Raw genomic sequence first — 22,441 nt, 5'->3', positions numbered from 1 at the left:
GGGGGGCGGGGAGACAGGGAAGGTACATTCTCAATTTTAAAATGTGGGCTTTTAAATCTTTCATTACATCTCATAAAAAACCTAAATAGTTTTGGAAATCATATTAAGGACATTATAATGTTTAGATTGGTGAAAATGGTCTTGCAAGAAAACAAGTCTTGTCTCTAATCTGTTACAAATGAATAATTTTTAACCAGTTAGTAGAATGGCTCTAGCTGAAATGTAATTTTGTGCACTTGCTTACTGAATAATCTCTTGAAGTACAGCTGAGGATTCAAGTTGATTGCAGTGTACCTCACTAACAGATAAAAACACAGTGACCCTTTTAATAGGTAACTAATAATAGTTAACTTCCAAAGGCAGAGCCATGCGTTAAAGTAGGCTATGCCTCGTTTTGAGGTGATGGGAAGAATTAATATAATTAGTGTAAGGTAGAAAAGCAGTAAGTAAAGCTGTTGAGGTCATTTAGTCTCTTCTAGAAGCTTGGATTTTTTTGTTTGGGTGTTCTGTGTTTGGTTTTGTTTTGGTTGGGGTTTTGTTTTGGTTGGGGTTATGGGGTTTTTTTTAGTGTTTTGGGGGGGGGAGTGGGGGTGGGTGGTGGTAGTCTAACAGTCTGTTTTGCTTTTAAGGAGCTTTCACATTCCTTTATTAGAGGTATGAGATTCTATTATCCATGCTATCCATTGTTACTGTGTTAGTCATTCCAGGGCTTCCAACTGCTTTAAGAAATAGTGTCTGAGGTTAGAATTGCCTAAAGGTACAGTAAGAATAAAAATACCGGAACTACAAACAGAGCTACAAACAGAAATAAAGACCTGTTATTTGCATTAATGAGCTTTAAAAACTAGATGACTATACCTGAATAATACTGATTTCAGAAGCAGTCTTTGCTAAAGAGCTAGTAAGGATTACAATTAAAGGGCTGTCCATATGTTGAGACTCAGTATGTTTGTCTTTTTTCCTGGGTGTCAGATTTTCGGCGTATGTTCATTTTGTTCTTTTCTTTATTTGGAAATCACTGCATGTTACCTAGGGAAATCAGTGTCTAGTTGTTTTATTTAAACTTGTTTTGTTTATATACAAGAAGGAAAGGAAAAGACAATAGAAAGGGATTTGATATCTCCATCACTGCTGCCCCTTTAGGATCATCTGAGAGAGCTGGGTAGATCTGAATGCCTGAAGCCACATGAAACTTTTTGCATGTAGTTCAAGAAGTTAAACAGCTAGTCCAGCATCACCCTAAAAATGCGCCTCATGAGACTTTAGAGTTGGTTTCAGCAGACAATATCTTCCTTGATACCTTAAGTGTTCCACATCAGGAACAGAATGAAGCGAGAAGCCACACCGTTCCCTTTTTTTCAGAAGGTTTTGGAAGATTATAATGTCATTTACTTTGTTTACACAAGTATGAATATGGAAAGAATATTTGAAAGTCTGTTACTTCCATTAAAAAAACTCCTATTTGTGCTCTAGCTCATTTTGAATGGAGATTTATTCTTTAGATTTGTATTTCAAGTATGGCAATTAAAGAACAGTTAATTGGTTGAGTTCAGTTTTACTCAGTTGAACTTGGTTCTGAAAGGAAATGTAAAGGTTTTTAGAAAAATTGGCTGTGTTGTGCCTAATAAACATTGAATCTAGCCAAAACTGAACAATTCTAATAAGCTGTGAATGAGATACTTAGCTTCCCCTCACTTTAGCTCTTCCTGTATTTTGTGAAAGGACTCAAAAGGTCCCACACTGTGCAGTCACTGCCAAAGGGGAATTTCACCAGCTGGAACACTGAAGTCAGCCAAAGCCATTTTTTAATGATCAGTTACACAACCACTCTCATGCCTTTGCCAGTGTTGAGGGTGTGGTAAAAAAAGGTGTGGAGCCACAGAACATTTTCTGCATTCCTATCAGAGAGATTTTTTGCTGCATTCAGGTTGAAATACAATATTTCATTTGCATCTCAAGGACCCTGTTTGTGTGTTCTGTCCACTTTCTTTGGGTTTACACAATAATGAGTGGTGGAGAGGATTTTGATGCCTTTTGTAATAACTGAGCTTCTTTTCTGATTCTTTAAATCTGTTCACTGCTTGCACCAAAGTTGAGAGTAGAATAGTGTATAAATATATTTGCTTTACTGAGTTTTCTGCAACAAAGGATTTGGAACAACATTTATTGCTTTATTTAAACTCGGTCTTGACTAATTTTAATATATTTTTAAATATTTCTGGACATGTATAGAACTGTATGCAATGACATAAACCCAAACTTTATTAGATTAATTTCTTGTTAGGCTAAGCACCTAAGGAAAGGAGCGGGATGAGAAGTGAGGGAATTGAATTTCACTGCTGAAATTCCCTTATGGAGAGTAACTTCCTTAGGCCCAAAGCTGAAAATTAAATGCCTCATGTGTACGAACTCCAGCAGCTGTGACTATGTGGGCTCAGATAAGCAGACCTATGCTACATGAAAATTTATAAATCAGGTGTACATACCAAATCAAATAGTACACATATCTATGTGCATGCATTCTCTCACTTTCTTCTTATCCACCTCATGTGAGTTAAAGGTAGCTTTGTACTCACTTAAACAAAATCTTAAATATTTAATTTATCAGTGTTTTTCAGACTTTGATCTATTCTTGCACTCAGAACAGACTATTAAAACTTCCTCTGAAGGAAGAATTATATTGATTATTTCACTAACTTTAATTCCTTTTCTCAGCACAGCTGGAAGCTCATGAGTAATGTTATTCCCCATATTAAGTGTAGGACAGTAAGAAGTAGAGTGATTGCTGTCTAAAGGATCCACTAATTGTGCATGTTTAAACTTGGGTGCCTAGGTTAACATAATGTTAACTATTATACAGTCCTTGATATATTCAGGGTACAATTTTTGCTGACTTTGGTTGGAACTGTGCACTCAAGACTTTGCAAACCAAACCCTAGTGTCTCAAATCAAGGAAACTAAGGAGTATGCAGTTACTGCTCCACTCTGGGAAGTTTTGGTTGAGTGACTTGCCTCAGGAGCTCTTTGGCAGAGACAAGAAGAGACTCCAGATTCTCTAGGGCTGTATTTGGGTACCTTAGCTGTAAACCTATCCTTTCTCTGAATGCCTCACTGATCTCTGCAGCTCTCCCTTATTTCAGCAGCACCAGCCTCTTTCACTGTAAACTGTTCTCAAGCTGATAGACTAATCCTATGTATGAGAAAATGTCAATGGTTATTGACCATATAGATTATTTTCCTCCATGATCTTTTTTTTGTGGTCAGAAACTGCTTTTTGCAGTGGACCTTTCTTTTAGGATTTGATAACTTGTTTTATTCATGGTGGTTTGAGTCCATTGCTGGGCTAGTAAGTAAAGCTACTGGGTGTGCAGTATGGCACAATGACAGCATCAGAATGCAGAAGCTTATCTTCAAGCAGTCACAGAGGACTTTGTATTGTGGGACCTCATCATTAGAGCTATGTTTTCTTTATTCTAGACAGGTTTTTTTTTTCCTTTTTCAGAAAATTGCAACCAATTTCCATCTTTTACCTCATCTCTGTAGCTTAAGTCTGCTAATAAGGCTTGCTGTGTCTTAAATCGTGAATTTAATCGTGATAAAATTTGAGAAAGCATAATAAAATATTTCATGTATTAAATAATAAATGAGAAGAAGGTATGAGTGTGTTTAAGAAGTCTACAAGGATGTGAGTATTAAGAGGAAGGTATTATTCCTTCAGAGATTGAGAAGATGGAAATGTGAATGTGAAACAGGCTAAACCTAGGGAATAGAAGGCACTGAATGCCCTGGAAGACAGAGGACAAACAGATTGAAAAGAAAGACAAAGCAAATGCAAGCAAACAAACCTAACAAGGAAAATGCTATAGGGTTTTTTACCTTACATAAATATAACTCCATAATATAATATAGTAAAAAGTTGGTTTACTAAAACTTACTGCCACAACTAGCAAAGATCCGAAGAGCCCACTTGAAAGCTTGATACAGTTTTTTCCCCCCTGTTTTTGGGGGGTGTTTGGTGTTTTTTGTAATTTGTTTGGGTTTAGTGTTTTTTGATATTTTTTTTTTCTTTTTGTATGGAGGGATTTTCTGAATATACAGTATTTCATTCTTCATTCCAGCTTTTGTCTTCAAGAACCTTGTTTAACCAGTTTTGTCTGTTATGTGCTCTGTGTGTGTTTATGTACATAATCTCATTTCAGCTCTCTGAAGTGGCTGATCCACAATTCTGTGAACTAAGAGATCGTGTTATATTAACACGTTTGTTAATGTTTCATATTCAACTTAAATCATTACTTTGTGACCTTTGCCTAGTTCTGTTACCATGGGTTAAGTTTATGTAAACTTAGTGAGAATTATTGCGAAAACTATATCAACATCCCAAAATACTAAATGTAGCAATGTAGAGGATTTATGAATGGGTACCAACAGGAGTCATTGATTAAAGTAGTGTCATTAAGCCTTAAGAATCTTTTGTTAACTCACACTGTTTACGTACAGCACCGTTGCAGGTAAGTAATGTGTGGACTGAAGGATATGGATCCACAACACAATCTGTACATCTCTCTGGCTTTTTTCCTCATTTGTACTTATTAGCCCTGTAGTGTTCAGTTATCCTTCTGCTTTCGTCCTCATCACTCTAACTCACTCTAATTCAGTGCTTTTGCAAACAGCTTTCAACTCCTTTTTTGAATGTGTGAGCCAGACACTGAATTTTAAATGAAAGCTGTGCCTTTTTGCTCGTGTAGACAGACCAAAGAGAATAGGATTACTGCTGGCTGTTAGCAAATACCATCTGTTGTACAGTTTAAACTGTCTATGCTGTTGCCACTTTCAGTTTTAGCCTATGAAGTGCAATAATTGGCATTCAAAATTTGTCAACGTACATAGTCATTTCTCCGTAATTTCAGTGCAGTGCTTTTTGTATCTTCTGCTGGCATGTTGTATGAGGGAAATTTTATGCAGAATATAGTGGGCCATCTCTAATGGTGGTAAATTTAATGTATGGTTTCTCTGTGAGTAACACTGATTTCTAGTTGCTTAGGGCTGGTTGAGTACACTGCCTGCATGGTGAGGTTTCGTCGTCAAAGGACACAACAATCTTTCTGCTTCAGCACCGTCTATGTATGATTCTGGCCTGACCCTCATGTAGCTGTTCAATATATGGATAGGGTTCTCTCTCCACCGGGTTCTCCCCTAATTGCTACAGGGTCTATCAGAACTGCATTTCAGTGCTTTGCATATCCTTTCTAATAATACCTAGGGCTCTTCTTTATCATGTTGACCTGTCTTCCCAAGAGAAGACCTGGAGGGAAGGTAGAAGGTGACATGGGGTGCCAGATAAGACTAACAGTGGATGATAGAAGAAGGGAAGGGGCTCAGAGTTTTTTGATACCCTAACTTTCTGTGGCAATATGCCACAGGATATGGCATATATTGTCAAAAGCTATGATAATCCAGAAGCTTCCTTTATGCCAGTGAAGAGTTCTGCACACAATTCTTGGTACACTAGGGGTAAACAAATATAGGCTTTTTTTTCTATTTAAACCCGGCTGTGTAATGAGACTCTTTTGGAGAAATGATGCTATGTGAGTGTTTTCTACTTAAAGAACATCTAAATTGTATTTGTGTGGCTTGACTTTCTTTATATTTCACTATCAAATTGAAGATACTTGTGTATTGTTTTTTCTAATATTGTCCTGAATGATATCCTGAAAGTGATCTTCCATGCCTTATGTGTATAGTACAAGTGTGGAAGGTAAGCTGATAGAATAGATACTCCTGTGTTTCTTTTCAGTCTTATCTGAAACAAGTTGAGAAGATGTTGAAACAATAGTGTACAGTGAAATGTGAATTGTGAAGAAAATTTCTCCTGCTCTCCCCATGTAAGAAGAATGCCTACTCTCCAACTACAACACAGTTAAACTCCCCATATATACTAAGAGAGTTTTCCTACCATCTTGAAAAAGTGTGTGTGTGAGAGAACGTCTATGTTTATTGCTGGTATTTTTTAAGACATACCCCTTCCAGGTGAAAAAAAAAAGGAATTTTGTACTTAACATGTTAGAGGATTTGTTTGGGAGCAGTTCATTCATGGGAAGGTGTAACCCTTGTAATGATGCCAAGGTCATCAGAGACCTGTGGAGATCTGCTGGTTAAGTGCCAGTCACTCAGGCAGCTGGAACTTCAGGCATGTTTTACTGATGTACCTAATTTATTTCCAAGATTTTAAATTAGGTTAATAAAGATAATAGTTGCAACTTGCCCTTTATACTTCTCTACCTTTTATATATATTCACCTAGCATCTTGCTAACTTACTGAAATACACAGTGAAAAAGGAAGGAGAATACCAGTTTACTTTCATTTTAGTGGCTGGAACAGTATCCTAAGATACATACAGCACAAGGCAGGCTGGAGTAGATCTCCAGATATGACTGCATCAAATGTAGGCTGAACTTAATTTTGAACCTGTTGGATTAAATACATATATATATGTATTTATGTATGTAGATCTGTGGGGTTTTTTAGTTGTTTGCTTGGTGTGTGTGCACGTGTACTTCTAAGTAAATAATGCTTCCTGTGTTGGTGGAGTAGAGCAAACGATGGTAGATGAGGTAGTGGAATCTTCAGGTGCAGTGTGCGTCTGCCGCAGTCCTCTCTTACTGTGCAGCCCTGTGTAGGCGGTTGGATGAAAAAGAACAGACAAATCAACATTCCTTTCCCTGAACTCCCCAGCATGCCTCAGCTGCTTTCACTCAGCTCCAGAAAGGGGAAATGAGACAAAAAGGAGCCACTGGTGGAGTGCTTGCTAATTAGTAAAACTTGGCTGTATGCAAAAAGCAAAAATTAAAGGAATATATAAATGCTATTGAAATTTCAGTATATGAGAACTTAAAGCTTCTGCAGAAATTTATTTCAGAGCTTTTAACTAGTCGTGTAACTAGAAGAACAAGTTTTTTCAGTATTTTCAAAAGACTAGAACTTGTCAGCCTGCTTATGCTGCCAGTTTTTGTATAATAAGTTCATTGACCCTGTAGACAGTCTGAATGTTTTCTGAGTTACTGCTTTATCAAACTAATTTGCATGATTTTAAAGCTGTTGCTGCTAGAAAACAATCTAGTAAGGGTACACTTTGTAAACACCCATTTATATAACTTTGCTTACTCCTGATGGGGAGGGGGAAATCAGGAGCTACAATCAGAAATAGCTTAACTGAGAAGTGGTTTTTGTGCTTTCATAATATATTTCACAAAATTATTTCTTACTGCTCTGTAGGATTTCTTTTGTTTTCACCCAGATAAACACAGTTTCACACACAAAGATGTTATGCTTCAGTAATTAATGTGTAATTACCTATTGTAACCAGATAATGTGGAAGCCAAAGGTATAAGTGGATTCCGAAAGGATGAGAGAAATTAATGGATGATACATATGTGGAGGAAAAAGAGTGAGAGCTGGGCATTTGTGGTGTGGAAAAGCTCACCCTGTAGTTTTTCTTCCTCTTTTTGTCCATAAATATTAGCTACGGCCACTGGAGAGAGCACTGGTCTAGATTGACTTGTATGTCTGTTCCGATGTTCTTAGTATTGTTTAAGGACTTAATGTAGAAGGGAGTAAGCCTATACATGAGAGCCAGATCCTTGTACAGTACTGCTGTGTGTCAGACCCTGAATGCCCAAGAGCAAGAACCACAAATTGTATCTTGAATTCTTTTATCTTCTTTGGAGGAGATTCTGACTGACAAGTCAACGGAGAGCAAAGATTAAATCCTTCCAGCTCTTCACTCCACAGAATTAAATGTTTACAAGTACATACCTGGTCTGTGTTATAGTGTAACAGTATAGATAGTATAACAATATAGACACATACTTCCACTCATGGTTTCCACAACAAATGGAAGGGTGTTTTAGAAAGCATAAGTGGTGGGACTAAGGTGATGATTAGATGAAAGTTACATGCTGCAGCTAGTTGCCCTGACAAAAACAATCCATCACCACATGTGACAAATTATGATGAATAATTTATTATAATTTGTCTTTGTGCTGTATATTGATTTGAGTTTCTGAAAAAATAACAAAGTGTATCTTTACAAACACAAGTTGAACTCCTTCCATCTTTAGGGAGTAACTGAAAACCAAGTAGAACTTCTACTGAATAAGTACAGCCCCAAGTATGGACTCTATGATATGCAGGTAGAGCTGCACCAGTACCACTGTAAGGTACTTCCAGACTCTATTGCTTGTGCCTGCCTGCTCACCATCTGCTCTTCTGTGCTGGCACAGCACTTTGTGGGATGATGATTTGGCATGGATGGGGACTTTTTTCCAGTAACAGCTTCCTTCCCTCTGCCCACTCTTTTTTTTCTTAATGTCAAGATCTCTTTATATTTATCTCTGTGTGTATTTATTACAGTTGATCCTGTTCCCTAAGCTTATTTACTCTGCAGCCCCACAAATAATTGCATGGATGTAGAGTGTTGTATGTTAGTGCTTTGCAATAAGCAGTGGGGCAGGACTGCCTAAATTTTGTGTTGCTTTGGAAGACACTCTTCATCAATATGTTCTTCCTTGATGTCTGATAAGTTTTTAGATTACTTGGAGTTACCTAATAATGGGATTTGCAAATGAAAGTATTTTAGGGGAATAAAGATTAAGATATTAAGGTGAAAATATGTGGTGGCAGGCGTGAGGCTGTTAAGGTGTTGTATGTTACTTTAGCCGTAGGTATGCATAAGGAAAAAAAATGTTCCTTATGTGTTCTTGTGCAGTAGTATGAGTAGAAAAATACGTTTGTAATGCATACAAATTCTTTGTTGACGTTTTAATGTTATATCCTAGCTATATTTGCTGTGGTGTCATATGAAACTTCTGTTGTAAAACAGCATCAATTTTTTTTTTTTTAAAGATGTAATGTAATTTGTTTCCACTAGAGTGCTGCTGTCCTTGCCGATGAAAGAAACGCCGCACAAGAGGTGCGGGATAGCATAGAAAACCAAGTCAAGGAGCTGACTGTGGAAAATGAACAGTTGACGAGAACAGTTGGTGAGCTAGAGAGTACAATTGAAGAATTGCACAAACAAATTGATAATATGAAAGCAGAAGAAAATTCGGTGAAGGAAAAAGTAAAGAGATATGAGGTAAGTTAAGAAAAAATAAACCCCTTTAAGGATTTGCAGAGGATACATTGTAGAACAAAAACTGACAAAGAGGAAGATGAGCAATGTTATTGGGAAGGATAAGCAAATCCAGCAGGTTGTCAAGAAGCATGGTGCACTTTGCTGACATATATAGGAAAGATTTCCCCAGTGAAAACAAGTGTGAAAGCAAGCCATAGCTTGAAATTGGGGAGATCAGTGATAGGCCAGAGTGAACATACTTGAGAGCTCAGTTTCTCAGATTAAAAGTCTTCCCACTAGTTCTTAAATGTATCAAATTGTATCATTGCAGGAAGAGAAGCAACAATTAGAAGAAGCTTTGAAACATGCTGAAAAGCAGGCAAAGGAATTATTAGTGTTAAAAATGTCTTTGGAAAGCCAAGTAGAAGATATGCAGGTAAGAATGAGAGCAATTTGGAATATTTATATTTTAAATTTCCTGTTTGTTTACCTGACTCACCAGTGCTTTCTACAGAGTAAGCACACTGCAATGTTCAAATGTTTCCTGAAAGCATAGCGTCATCTAAAATTGCTTTCTCGCTAAAAATAAATATTTTTTTTAACTTTCCTGGATCTAGCAAAATTTCAGGGAGATGAATCACAAAATAAACTGCCTAAGGTTTTATAAATCTGTTTTATTATTTTGAATGATCATTCAGCTCTGGTTGTTTGTAGGTGTTTACATGTAAAAGAATAAGAAGCAGTACTTGGATTGAAATAAAAATATTGGTAGTAGACAAATATCAGGAAATTGGCTTCTCTTTATTTTTTACAAATCTGTCTTATTTGCAAATGTTGCATGAAACTGGTATATTTTATTGCAAAACCAGAGAAATTTAACACATATCACTAGGACTTGCAGCCTCTTAAACTCTGTATGAAGTCCTTTTTCCCCCTTGCTCCTTAGTCTGCTCAGGACTTTCCTGCTCTATCCAGGAAAGGCTATGCTTTCTCACAGATTAGCCAGAAATTAATTATGTGGAGAATGCATCTCCTTCAGAGCAGTGGAGAGGGTTGTTGCCAATATTGCATATGAGTAAAGATGAAATGATTCAGATAAAGTGAAAATTTAGATCTGTTTCGTAAGGAGATGAATGTGTATAAATCTTAAAAGTCTTCGTATTGACAGCATATTCTGTATCTGAAAAAGAAATTGCAAACCTTTTTGTAATTCACCTTTCAAATGTATCGAAGAAGCATCTATTTCTGCAGTATCAGATAGTTTAGAATTCTCTTAGTTTTGCTTCTGGAAGTAAAATTTTTAAGTGATTCTATCAGACAAGTCGGACTCAAAAGTAAGATACGTGTACATTGCTAGCAACCTTTTTTTAATTGAACATATATTTTCCCTTGTTGTCTTCAACACAAATTTTACTTTACTGTTCTGAAAATGAAACTTTTCTGTAAATTGATTATAAACCAAGGGAAGATTATCTTAACTGGTATGTTAAGTATTTCTTAGTATTTAATCTGAGACATTTAGTTCATTTTTTTTTCTTTTTAAGTCTGTTTATCTGTTCTACCTCACTGATTCTACAAATTTGCTTGTATGGATAGCTGACAGTCTGCACAGTCACAATAGGTGGCCCATTGCTCATCTTTAGCTTGCATTTAGCAGTGTTCTTTAGCAGCTCCCTTTATCACAGTCTGACTTGACCTTCCTGCACAACATGAATCAATGCACCATATGCATCTCCTGCGTCTTGATTAGCTTTGGGTCAAGATGCTTGAAAAGTGTATTCTTTCTCTTCTGTTTACGCATCCTTCGGGGCATCATGCCAAGTAATGCTGCCTCCAGGCTAGGTCTCCAAATTAAAGATATCCAGGAAAGGTGTCAGATAGAAGAGTCTGTCTTGTCATTTTGTTCACAACTTATGTCTAATTTCTAGCACTCCAAATTTAATCTTCTGTCTGTTTCTACACTGTTCTTGTCCAGCGGATAAGAGCACTAACGGACTTCGGGATGTAATCAGCAGTCCCTTTTGTTTAGAACAATTCAGTCTTTCTGTCTTTAGATTTTTGCTTGTTTTAATGAATAATGTTGTGCAAGTAGGCTGATTTGGCCTTGTGTTACCTTTGGCAATTCAGACGACAAACTTTGGCACTGGCACAGTAATAATGCTTATCACAGTGGAAACTTAATTCCTGACTGGCTCATCTTGCTTTTTACATAATACAAATTACTTTTAATGGTGAACTAGGATAAGAAAGACAATGACAATATGAATAGAATTGTAACAGTTACTGTAAACATGGCCAAATCTATTCCTCCTCCATCCCAAATTGCTACTCAGTAATGTTAAAGCTGTTATACACTTAATTATTATAGACAATTTGTTTTAATGCTTTTGTCTAAAATAATCCTCAGTATACATTGAAATTTTCTTTATGGGTGGTCAAGCAATAGTATTTTTTTGTAGTGTCTCATGCTGTGTTATAACCTCTGGTTTTGGGTAGCTTCTCTGTAGTCCACTGTTTCAAGAAATGAAATTCATCTTAACATTTTTGCAACATTGAGAAGACTTTGGAAGTTTCTTGAGAACTGTCTTGGGAAAGGAAATAATTTAATATCATTATTATGCTCCTTAACTGTAGGATATATGGTACTAACTGATGGCAAATACTATGGTATTAAAAAATATCAATTATACCAACATTATGAGTGGCAATGCCAAGTATTCTGTGCTTTTTACATTATACTTTCAAAATACAGAATAATTTCCATGGGTGGAAGATTAAAAAACAAAACAAGGGGAAATGGGTTTAAGCTGAAAGAGGGGAGGTTTAGATTAGATATTAGGAAGAAGTTCTTCACTGTGAGGGTGGTGAGACACTGGAACAGGTTGCCCAAGGAAGCTGTGGATGCCCCCTCCCTGGAAGTGTTCAAGGCCAGGCTGGATGAGGCTTTAAGCAACCTGGTCTAGTGGAAGGTGTCCCTGCTGAGGACAGGGGGGTTGGAACTGGATGATCTTTAAGGTCCCTTCCAACCCAAACCATTCTATGATTCTGTGATTATGAAACTTATCTTTTCATTGTGGTAAATAATGGTAGGCACATAGAATTAGTATTTCAGAGCACTCTAAGTTTAAATACATTTTTAATTTTCAGTTATCAGTTGAAATGAATTATTAATTTTGTAAAGAGAAGGTTCAGTTAATATTGCTTGGAAAAATAAGGAAGTATTGCAATAATATTATAGGTTACTATGAAAACAAGTTATGACTTTTCTGCCATTTTGTTTTCTTTTCTTCTCTGTGTCTGGAAATTTGAGTGTGTTCTATTGTTATTTTATGGCTCACTGTCTTCTGGACTGCTGTCTGTCCACCAGCCTGAAACTGAGAAACAATGCTGTGGAGTTAGCCTCACTTGCACTGAAATTACACTTAAGCTTCCTCACAAAGGAATTAATTGCCACTACAGATTGGCTTTAAATTGGCAAATGACAAACTGTTTACTTGACTTGTGGTTATACTGTAACTGACAGGGCAGCCAGTTCCAGTGAAAAGTACTCAAGGATTTTGGTATGTGAAGGGAACTCAAATTAGGGCTTTTACTTGAGCTGACTATTGAAGCTGTCCTGTAGGACACCCCAAATTTCAAATACTGAAATTCAGTATAGTGTGTTGAAAGGCTAGACACTGAGGAAACTGCAGCACTTGGATAGTCAGTAGCAGTGTTTACATTGCATCATGTTTTTTATGCTTGAGTTAAGAAAAGTGATATAGATGGAAGTTCAGTGTTTCTAGCATGACATATTAGTCTGTCCCAAATATTAATGTTAAGCTAGACATGCTAATTTTTGTCAGTATTTTTCTCTTTTATCAACTAATGTAGAAAAGGGAAATACCATATCCTAATTTCTGTTGCCTGAGGAAGGTGGTTGTTGATGAGAAACTATGTATGACATGTTATTTCCTCGAATAATATTACAAGAGTGAAGTAGTATCTGTTTGTAATGCAGAATTTTTATTGAAACATAGATAATTTCTGTCGCAATGCTCAGATTTCATGAAGAATATTTTTACCCTATACCTACATTATCAAGTTTTCTGCTGGCTACATTTTAGCAAAAACACAAGGACCTTATTATGCTTTAGTGGTAATTTCACTATTTGAAAAATAAATTACTCAATGGCATGTTACTAGTTAAATAATACAGGTCATAATATGAATATCTATTAAATAGGTCTTGAGAAGAAAATTATGCAGAATGGTGGGGTAAGAAAACCATGATTTCCGGCCAAGCAGAATTCATCAAACCCAGAGAACAGTCACCTGTTATACACTTTTCCAAAGAGAGTGGTTGTACGTGTGAACCATTTGATTATACATTAAAAACTGAGTGATTTGATAAGAAACAACACTAGTGTAATTTTTTTCGGTCTTGTACTTTATATGTACACAGAGAAGCCTTTGCTTTCTCCAGTCACTAATAAATGTGATCTAACAGAAGGGAAGGCTGGAAAGTGATAGGAGTTTTACCGGGTCCAGTAAATCAAAGGAAATAAATTTCAGTCTCTAGCATCTCAGTCTGCTACATATCTGAAAATCAGGCAAGAGTTAGCGTGACCTACCACTGCTTGCATCGAGCCTCCTGTTACTGTGTTCTTTAAATATTGTAATTATTAATACCTATTATTACTTTGGCAATTGCCTTTGTTAGTAGATGAGATTTCTTCTCATAGTGATTGATTTTTTTGTTTGGTTGGTTGTTTTTAGGTTTTTTTAATGTTGTTGATAACTCTGAAGTAAAGAGAGTGACCAGATTTGCTCTGATGTTTACTTCCCTTTTCAGCACACTGAAACAGCAAAACAGCATCCTGCTTGCACTGCTGTTCTGACACAATATATTTCACTAAGCTGTGTCTGCAGAGTTTGTTTCTCAAGGTTGTGTAAACGAACAGTAAAGTTAAATGATCTGTGAAAGGCTGGTGGAGGGGGGCACACATGAGGTTTTTGTAACCTGTTCAGATATGGCACATTAGCAGGATCCCAAGACTTCAGCTGCTTTTAGAACCGAAGTGCTAAAGTTGAGCCTTGTAAACATTCTTAAAATCTTTTGGTGTCAGCTAAACCAATTCTGGTGTAGAATTAGACTTTGCGAAATGACATCTGTTAGCCCCCAGCATGTTTTAGGGTTGTATATACAATTCTTAGGCATCCACTGTAAGTCCTGTTTGTGTCAGAGATGTCTTTTATACGGGTTATATGGGAACATAAGAGAGACAACAAATCTAAAAAAATCTCTAACTTCTAACATTTGACGATGTTCTTTCTTTTCTCTTAGAACAATTATTTTTTTAGATTCTGATCTATATTGTGTACAGAAATACTACCATGCTTTCATATTTAAACTTTTTTGAAGTGCAATAAAGTAAGCATCATAGGTGTCAGATATTCAACAAAATTTTATATTCCCGATATTAAAATGTAAAACAATGTTTTGGAGTGCTTTTTATAATTAAGGATTATTTTGATTATTTACATTAAGATATTTTATTATTGTTTTTTTTAAACAGGTTACTTTCCATCTGTGTTTTAAGATTCTCACTTCTTCCTTCTCCCCCCATAATAAAATACCTTAATGGCCGTACTCTAAATAGACATGACAAGACTAGATAAAGGGTTTGTTTTTATGAAGTCTGAGAGGCACCATCGAATTGATTAAAACCAGATTATGGACAGTTTAAATTGTTACAACAGAAAAATGTTTTAATTTAACATTTAATTTACTGCAGGAGAACATCCGTTGCATTTCACAGGAACGGCAACAGTTAACTCAACGGTTAAACGATGAAACTCACCAGAAGGAACAGTTAAAGCAGATAAAGAATGAAATGGAGTATGAACGATGGCAACTGAACAAGACTGTTGAAAAGTTGCAGGAGGAGGTATGAGTTCACTCCAAAGAGGTTGCAGGAATCTCAGTATCTAACAGACAGAAGCAAATGAGCTGCCAAATGATAAAAGAATTATTTTTTTTTAATATGTAAAAGAAAGTTAAATGCAAACTTCACTATTAGCCTATTTAACCTACAGACTATCAATAAAAGCTTTCAAGGCTGGAATAGTGGAACACCACTATCTCAAAATACTGTTGTAAAACAGTTCTGTTTTGTTTAAACAAGATCCAAGATTTGAGTTCATTTCTAATGTATGCTACAGCAGTATTTCAGAGTTTCACAGCTGATTCTCAAAGCGCTACTGCATTATACTTATTTTTCCATCTGTATGTAAAACCTACAACTTGATATACTGAAGTGTGGCTGTACCCTCCGTTACATCAGTCATCTGGAAAAACTGCTGACAGACTAAGAGTCTTGCCACACATACTATTAGAAAATAACCTTAGTGTGTTGTGTTTTCACAATTCTGCGTAGAGATTCATTTGTTTGGAAAAGTTTGATAGATTTTTCATTTGAAAATACTGAGCTGAATATTGAACCTGGAGGAAAAAAAAACCTTTGGTGTATTAAGCATGGTAGAACCTTTTATAGCACTATTATAGGAAAAAAACTGTATGTACTTTTTTACCAGATGTCTGAAATGGTAGAGGTATCAAGAACATCAACGGTGGACCTTCAGAACCAGCTTGATGAATACAAGGAGAAAAATCGCAGGGAACTTGCAGATGTGCAAAGGCAATTGAAAGAGAAAAACCTTGAGGTAGAAAAATCACGCCTGACAACCATGAGGATGCAAGATGAGGTAATGATTCATAAACTCGGTGACAAATTCTAACCTTTGACCTAGAATTCAGCTTAGATAGTTTTCAAGACAATGAATGTTTGCTATTATGCTTTTGTGTACTTCATCATGAGAGACTGATCTCTATCAGCATACTTTCAAGTTTCATGCTTCATCATGATGATCAGCATGTTACTTCTGCCAGGGCAATGGAGTTTCCTGTTTATGACAGATAAATGTAGTGTTTGACAAATGATTGTATCGTTAATGATATGACAAGGATTCCATTGATGATTTGCTGCTCTTTTAATGCCTGCTACTGAAGGAATTCAGGATGTGGAAAAATTATTGAATTACAAAAAAAACCCAAACCCTGCAGTTAATTTAGTAGGGGGGAAAAAAAAAAACCTAACAAAAAAACCCCCACTAAACACACCAAGACCAAATTCTGGCTCTGAAGGAGTTGACATACATTCTCCTCTTCCTTGATATGAGCCAAGTTGCAGATTTAAATAACAAAGGTGTCAGTGCAACCAAGAATCAACCACAGTCTTGAAGTGTCTGCCTTTTAGCAGGTAGATTTTGACATAAAGGCAATCCAGTCTTTTAAAGATCTGCATATACTTGTTCTGCATTTGTAAAAGCTGTGAGAATACACTGGTCACAGATGTTTTCTGTATGTAGAATATTTTTGAAGTTTCATTTTTCCTGCTTAGAAGTTCTCTTATGTTGCCCTCTCCCTTTAACAAACTTGTTTTAAATTCAGTTTAAAAGAAGAGCAATAGAAGAAAGTTTAGTTCCTATGTATTACTCTGCCTTACTTCCATATGTATTCCATTCAGGGATGGAGAGGCTTTGTAAAGGGATGAAGACTTGTAATTAAATGTAAAAGATAAAACTGGAATATTGAGAACGTGGTTCTTAAGTTGAATAAATGAGAAGAGACAGCTTAAATAAGATATGTGTATGTGTGTATATGTAAATATGTATACACACTGTGTTTACAGTTATTATGAAAAATACTTCTAGTGTTATCTATTACAACTACAAAACAAATACAAAGAAAAGATTTCAGAACAAAATAAACCTTCATTATTTGACAAAAAGATAATCCATACACTATATAAAGGTCAAAATACTACTAGTTGTGAAATGCTACACCCCTATGAGGCAATATTTAAAACCCTAGGGCTTTAAAAATATTGTGCCAACTAGCTGCAAAAGAGGAAACAAAATCTGAAAATGTAGGATAGGCGGCTTAAATAGCAGACTTTGTGGAGAGACTAAATATTCAGCATAATTGCAAGTCTTTATTATCTCTTATTCTTTTGTGTTTAACAAGAAGTACAAATAGATAGTCCTTCTATTCAACGTAAAAGAATCTAGTGTCAGTCAAAATCCTCTTGTGTAGGTGTCATACTGCACAAAACTTTTTTTTTTTGAGAATCTCATCAAAAGCCAAGGATTGTAATGATCATGGCCACGTGAGTATCATCTTATTGTTCTAGAGAAAAATTATGAAACAACCTTGCAAAGCAGTATGGGAGTTCTTCATTGCTGTGTCTCCTTTAAGTTCTTTGTGGATATATAAAATAGACCAATCTTGAAAGTTGTCAATCCCATGTAATTCTGAAACATTTAATGCATATGAAATACTATTAATGTACAGACCTTTGCACTTAACTAGGTGTTCACCAAGTTGTGCAGGTGTCCAACATTTTGTTGTCAGGACTTAGCAATAGGTAGCAAACTCTGTAAACAGTCACTAATACGTTATTTTAGCTTCATCACTAAAATAATCACTTCACTAAACATTAAGAATATGGAAGACTGTATACTGAAGAAAAAAGCCCTCATCATATATTAAATACACGTCACAAGTAAAGTTACGAGTATAAGAAATGATCACAGTCTCATCTAAAACCCCTCTCACTATTACTATTTTTTTTTTTAAGTACTGTGAAGGTTTTAGACAATTTTATTGAATTAGAATAGGAAACTTTTGTCCTCAGCAGATAGCCCTACTATATCTAAAAGTTATACTAATACATATATATATGTTAGCAGTTATGTCATTGATAAAATGCTGTCATCAAAGTGCCTAAGACATATGAACTACATAATTATTTAAAAGCTAAAATATGGGTAGTCTGAAGAGGAAAGGAGTAATATTGCAAAAGTTCCAAAGATATAACCATTTCAAAATTTGTAAAAATTTTGTCTTACTGTAACTGGGTAAAAATAAATAAATAAATAAATAAACCCACTATATATAATTGTCACTGTAGAACCTGTAGTGTGAAGCATCTCATTCTGATATTTAATCCAAGTTTATTTTCTTGGTGCCATCTTGTGGATAAAACAAAAATGACTGTGAAAAGTGTATAACAATGCAATCCCTGTTGTGCTTCTGGACCTGTCATGTTTGTAGTCAGTCCCCTTTACTGACATCACTTATTTATAGAAAGTACGCTGTAAAGTGTATTACCATAATGTTATTGTTTCAGATGCGTCTTATGGAAGAAAACTTGAAGGACCACCAGAGAGCTCAGGATGAGGCAATAACAAAAACTCAGCTGCTAGAACAGACTGTGAAAGGCTTGGAGTATGAACTGGAAGCCAAAAACCACTTAAAAGATGATCGGGCAAGACAAATCAAACTAATGGAGGTAAAATACACTTTTAAGGGTTGGTATCTTATTAGAACTGATTAAAATAATTTTGGTATTTCACATGGATTCTGCCTGGGAAGAAACAAAATAACTTGATGTTGTTGAAAATCAGTGTAGTACTACTGCAAGAATTATTCTGGTATATTCTATGGGTGATCTGTTAGCATATCTATTGTAGCATGATGTGTTATAAATTGCAATTGTTCTTTCATAATTTTAATTAACTTTATTTTTAATTATTTTTCTCTAGAGTTTTGTATCATTTTCATTCTTAGGTCCATCACACAGAACTTCAAAAGTATTTAGAAGTGCAAGTTCTGTTTAGCATGTAATATGAATTCATTTCAGGAGCCTAAATAAAATCATTATTCTAACTACAGGGTTAGCTTCATAACTGTTCAGTTCATCTAAGCTATCATTTGACTTTCATAAACAAACACTTTTATGCCATTGTACTCGTATGGAATTTGTCTTCTAAATGTATAATGTAACTTAGACATTCTAAAAACAGTCTCTATAAACATTACAGGATTTATCTTATTTTCTTGAAATTGGTGGAAATGATTAAAAACTGAAATGAAACTTCTGTTTTATTTCTGCAACACAAATAAATTCACTTTAAAGGCTTATCTACCTGCCATCTCTTTTTCTAGATTCTGTATGTGTTTTCAGAGGCATTTCACTTTTCAAGCCTCATTTTTCAAACAGTTTGAGACTTTGAAGTTTAAGGAAGAATGCCCTGATAGCAATCTGAAGAGGATGGGAAAGTAGTATGTTGAAATTACTTTTCTTTGTTCCACTTAGGAAAAGTTATCTCACCTGGAACTTGAGCTTGATGAAGAAAAGAGTAATTCGGATTTGTTGTCTGAGAGGATCAGTAGATGCAGAGAACAGGTACTTGGTCAAGTTCTCTAGTTTTTGTATAATGATGAGGAAAAAGTGTTATTAGGATCACAAACAATATTAACTAAATAATGATTAGCAACAGGGTTTATATACTATACTAAACAGAGTTTGTAAATCCAAAAAAGCAAGGTTCACAAACGTGACTAAGTATGTTCCCCCACATGATCACAGACCTTTTTTTCCTGTTTTCCTAACTGGAAAACTGACACAGACTGCATATAAAGGCTGAAGACCAGTATCATCCTCTGATACTCTTGATGCAGTGAGCTTCATCAAGTAAGTGGTCATTGATGGGTGCAGAAATGATGCTATCTTCAGCTTAGTTTTAGGTGGTGTGGCCATCAGAGAAAGCCTACTTGTGGAAAGTATCTTAGATTGAAAGATCACAATTTTTTAACCTTACTGAAAAGTAGGCCAGTATAATAGTCTTGATTTCAAAGGAGGAGGAGCTTAGGAAATTGTGGAATTAATTAGTGAAGTCAGCTGAACTGAAGATGCCAGCCTGTTTCGACAGAGAGGAAGCTTTATTTTCATTACAAGTGTAAAAACTGATTAAGGTATATCAAAGATAAGACGGTTGGAAAGCATTTTCCACATGAAAACATCAGTCATTAGTACCAGAAGCATTCTATGAGTAGATAGCCCAGAAAGAGGGAAAGAAGGGTTTATTAACAAGGTTGTGTCTCATGGTTAGAAAATGTAAAGATAAAGTGAGATTTGCCAAGTTAAGTGAGACCTATCATAGTAATTCAGACAAGTTCCTGACTGTATAAGCAGAAGAAAGAAGTTGCGGAAACTGTATGATGAGGTATCAATCAAGATAAAAAGTAATCCAGGTATGCCTCCTTAAATAAATTAGTATTTTTCCTCTGTCTTCAGTAAGGCTGGTGAATATGCAGGTGGGGGGAAGTGGAGGGGGCTGATAAAAATGAGGCCATTTTGCTGGAAATTGCCAGTCTTAAGAAGAAGTCTTAAGAGAATTGAAGTCTTAAGAGAATTAGGGAGTTCATTGTTCTGAAGAAAGAGGCCTTAATAATATTATTCAAGATTTCTGAAATAACTGTCATGAAATTATAGGTCCTCTTACAAAGATTTATAATAAAGCAAAAAAGTAGAGAATAGGGCCTGATGTCTGAAAAAGTAACCAGAGCATTCATGGTCGAGTAGTCACTGTTAACACAAGTTTTGATTTGTCCATGGAAAGGAATATGGTGCTGTGGCTGTGTTGGACTATCACGGCCTAGACAATGTTTTTTGGCTTAGTTTTACACTCTGAAAGATGTGAAACTGATGCATAACTCATTACAGCATGTCTACTGCTGTAGCTTTACATTAAGTACTATACCTCATTGGTAATTTCCTAGAAGTCCAGGAGACAGTTTGCATTGAGGTACCACCCATGATAGTCTGTTCTGTTTTCAATTCTTTCTTTTCCAGAAAAAAAAGAATTGCTGACATTATTTTGAATAGCTTTAATTTCAGAGGGAGAACAGAAAGTAAAATATTAGTTTCTATGTCTTTTCAATGAAATTGTATATTCCAGTTTTCCAGTTGGAAAGTTTTAGAGCTCAGCTTTTTTTCATGCACCCTTGAAACACCAAGGCACCATTACTACTTTACTGGGATTGCAATATAGTCTTTTTTTGCTATTCTTCCATTGATATTGTACAGACTCTTGAGTCATTGGGTGAAACAGAATGTAAAGGACCCATAGTAACGTGGGGTCATGCTATTGTTAAATTAGGAAGCCTTTAATACTAGAGTCTATGCTGGTGTTGTAAGCCTGGGATAAAAGAACCTTAGTCATAGCTGCACTAGTGGGTACTATAGTAAGTTAATTTGCTAACTGAATGGAAACCTAAAATACAGAGTGGTGACCAAAATGTTACATAATGGGTAAAAGACATGTTTATTTTGCGGTCTGGAGTTTCTCATTTCACACATGAGTTATAAAGGTTGCTTTGTTTTGATTTTATGCCAGAATGACTAAGTAGTCAGATTACTAGAGAGTATTTCAGGCTCTGCTAAGCATTTATAATGACATGAGAAATTATAATGGATTTGTTTTGGTAATATCTGTATTTCTGTAAATGTTTGGTTTTTTATTATTATTATTATAAACGTGTTATTTTAATATACTGATCATGAACTATAATACTCAAATTTCTAGTGAGAACAGATTAAAACAACTGGTTCTATTTTACATAAAGCTAAATATTTAAATAAACATTGGCAAGGCTGGTAGTTCACCTTTCATTTACCATGAAATGTTATTATCCTTTTTTAATTGAAACACCCTTTTGAATCTGGGAATGGCTGCATGAGACGCTGTTCTCATCCCCCCCTACCTCATTCGCGAGAAGTACCACAACAAAGTGGAAACAGTAAAAAAATTTTGGGGAAAGGTGGATCATATCCTATAAGTTTTTAAATGATACAGTATTAGCAACTCTGGAAAGAGCAAAATGGTCAACAGACACATGCACACATAGAAAGCTAGAGTGCTCAGCTGCCCTTTGAGTCTAAAGCAAGGAGGGACAGGGCATGTTTTAATACGACAGGTTTTTTTTCCTGCAAACAAGTGAAATGAAGTACTTCTTGCCATTTTGTTTTTGCAAACATAATTGAAAAATACTTAAGATACCTTCATCAACTCCTGTATTCTGTGAAAATGCAACCATGAGTCTACTGAATTCAGAGCAGTTTCCAGTAAGTGTAAAAAATAGACTAGTTAGTTTCTGTGACAATTTTAGAATAAACACAGAAGAATATAATCACATTGAGTGCATCATTTATGTCCTTTTGGTAGAGCATTCCCAAATGGATAGCTATGTAACTGCTCTTTAGCTGACACTAGGTTTGGGAACCAAACAAATGAAAATGTGGACTTGAAGGTTGCTTTTCAGTTATGAAGGATCAAAGGGGTTTGTTTGGTTTTAGCTTGTTTGGTTGTTAAACATAATTTTTGTGGTTAAATACTTGAGAATTGTGTATGTAGGTATGTACTTATGTGTATATATATAT

The 22,441-nt window shown here is 35.5% G+C and overlaps 1 protein-coding gene across 1 annotated transcript in view; it reads left to right on the top strand.

Annotated features, from left to right (window-relative positions):
- CGNL1 (cingulin like 1) overlaps positions 1–22,441 on the top strand; it is a 41,472-nt gene that overhangs the window by 11,379 nt on the left and 7,652 nt on the right. Inside the window, exons 8-13 of the mRNA XM_010164186.1 lie at positions 8,928–9,134; positions 9,445–9,549; positions 14,891–15,043; positions 15,690–15,860; positions 18,347–18,508; positions 19,316–19,405. Coding sequence (XP_010162488.1) covers positions 8,928–9,134; positions 9,445–9,549; positions 14,891–15,043; positions 15,690–15,860; positions 18,347–18,508; positions 19,316–19,405 — 888 coding nt within the window. The remainder of the gene's footprint in view (positions 1–8,927; positions 9,135–9,444; positions 9,550–14,890; positions 15,044–15,689; positions 15,861–18,346; positions 18,509–19,315; positions 19,406–22,441) is intronic.

This window comes from Antrostomus carolinensis, unplaced genomic scaffold (assembly GCF_000700745.2).
Source record: "Antrostomus carolinensis isolate BGI_N321 unplaced genomic scaffold, ASM70074v2 scaffold29913, whole genome shotgun sequence".
Classification (NCBI taxonomy): domain Eukaryota; kingdom Metazoa; phylum Chordata; class Aves; order Caprimulgiformes; family Caprimulgidae; genus Antrostomus; species Antrostomus carolinensis.
Note: the sequence above shows the minus strand (reverse complement) of the source record. Positions and strands in the feature narration are given on the sequence as shown.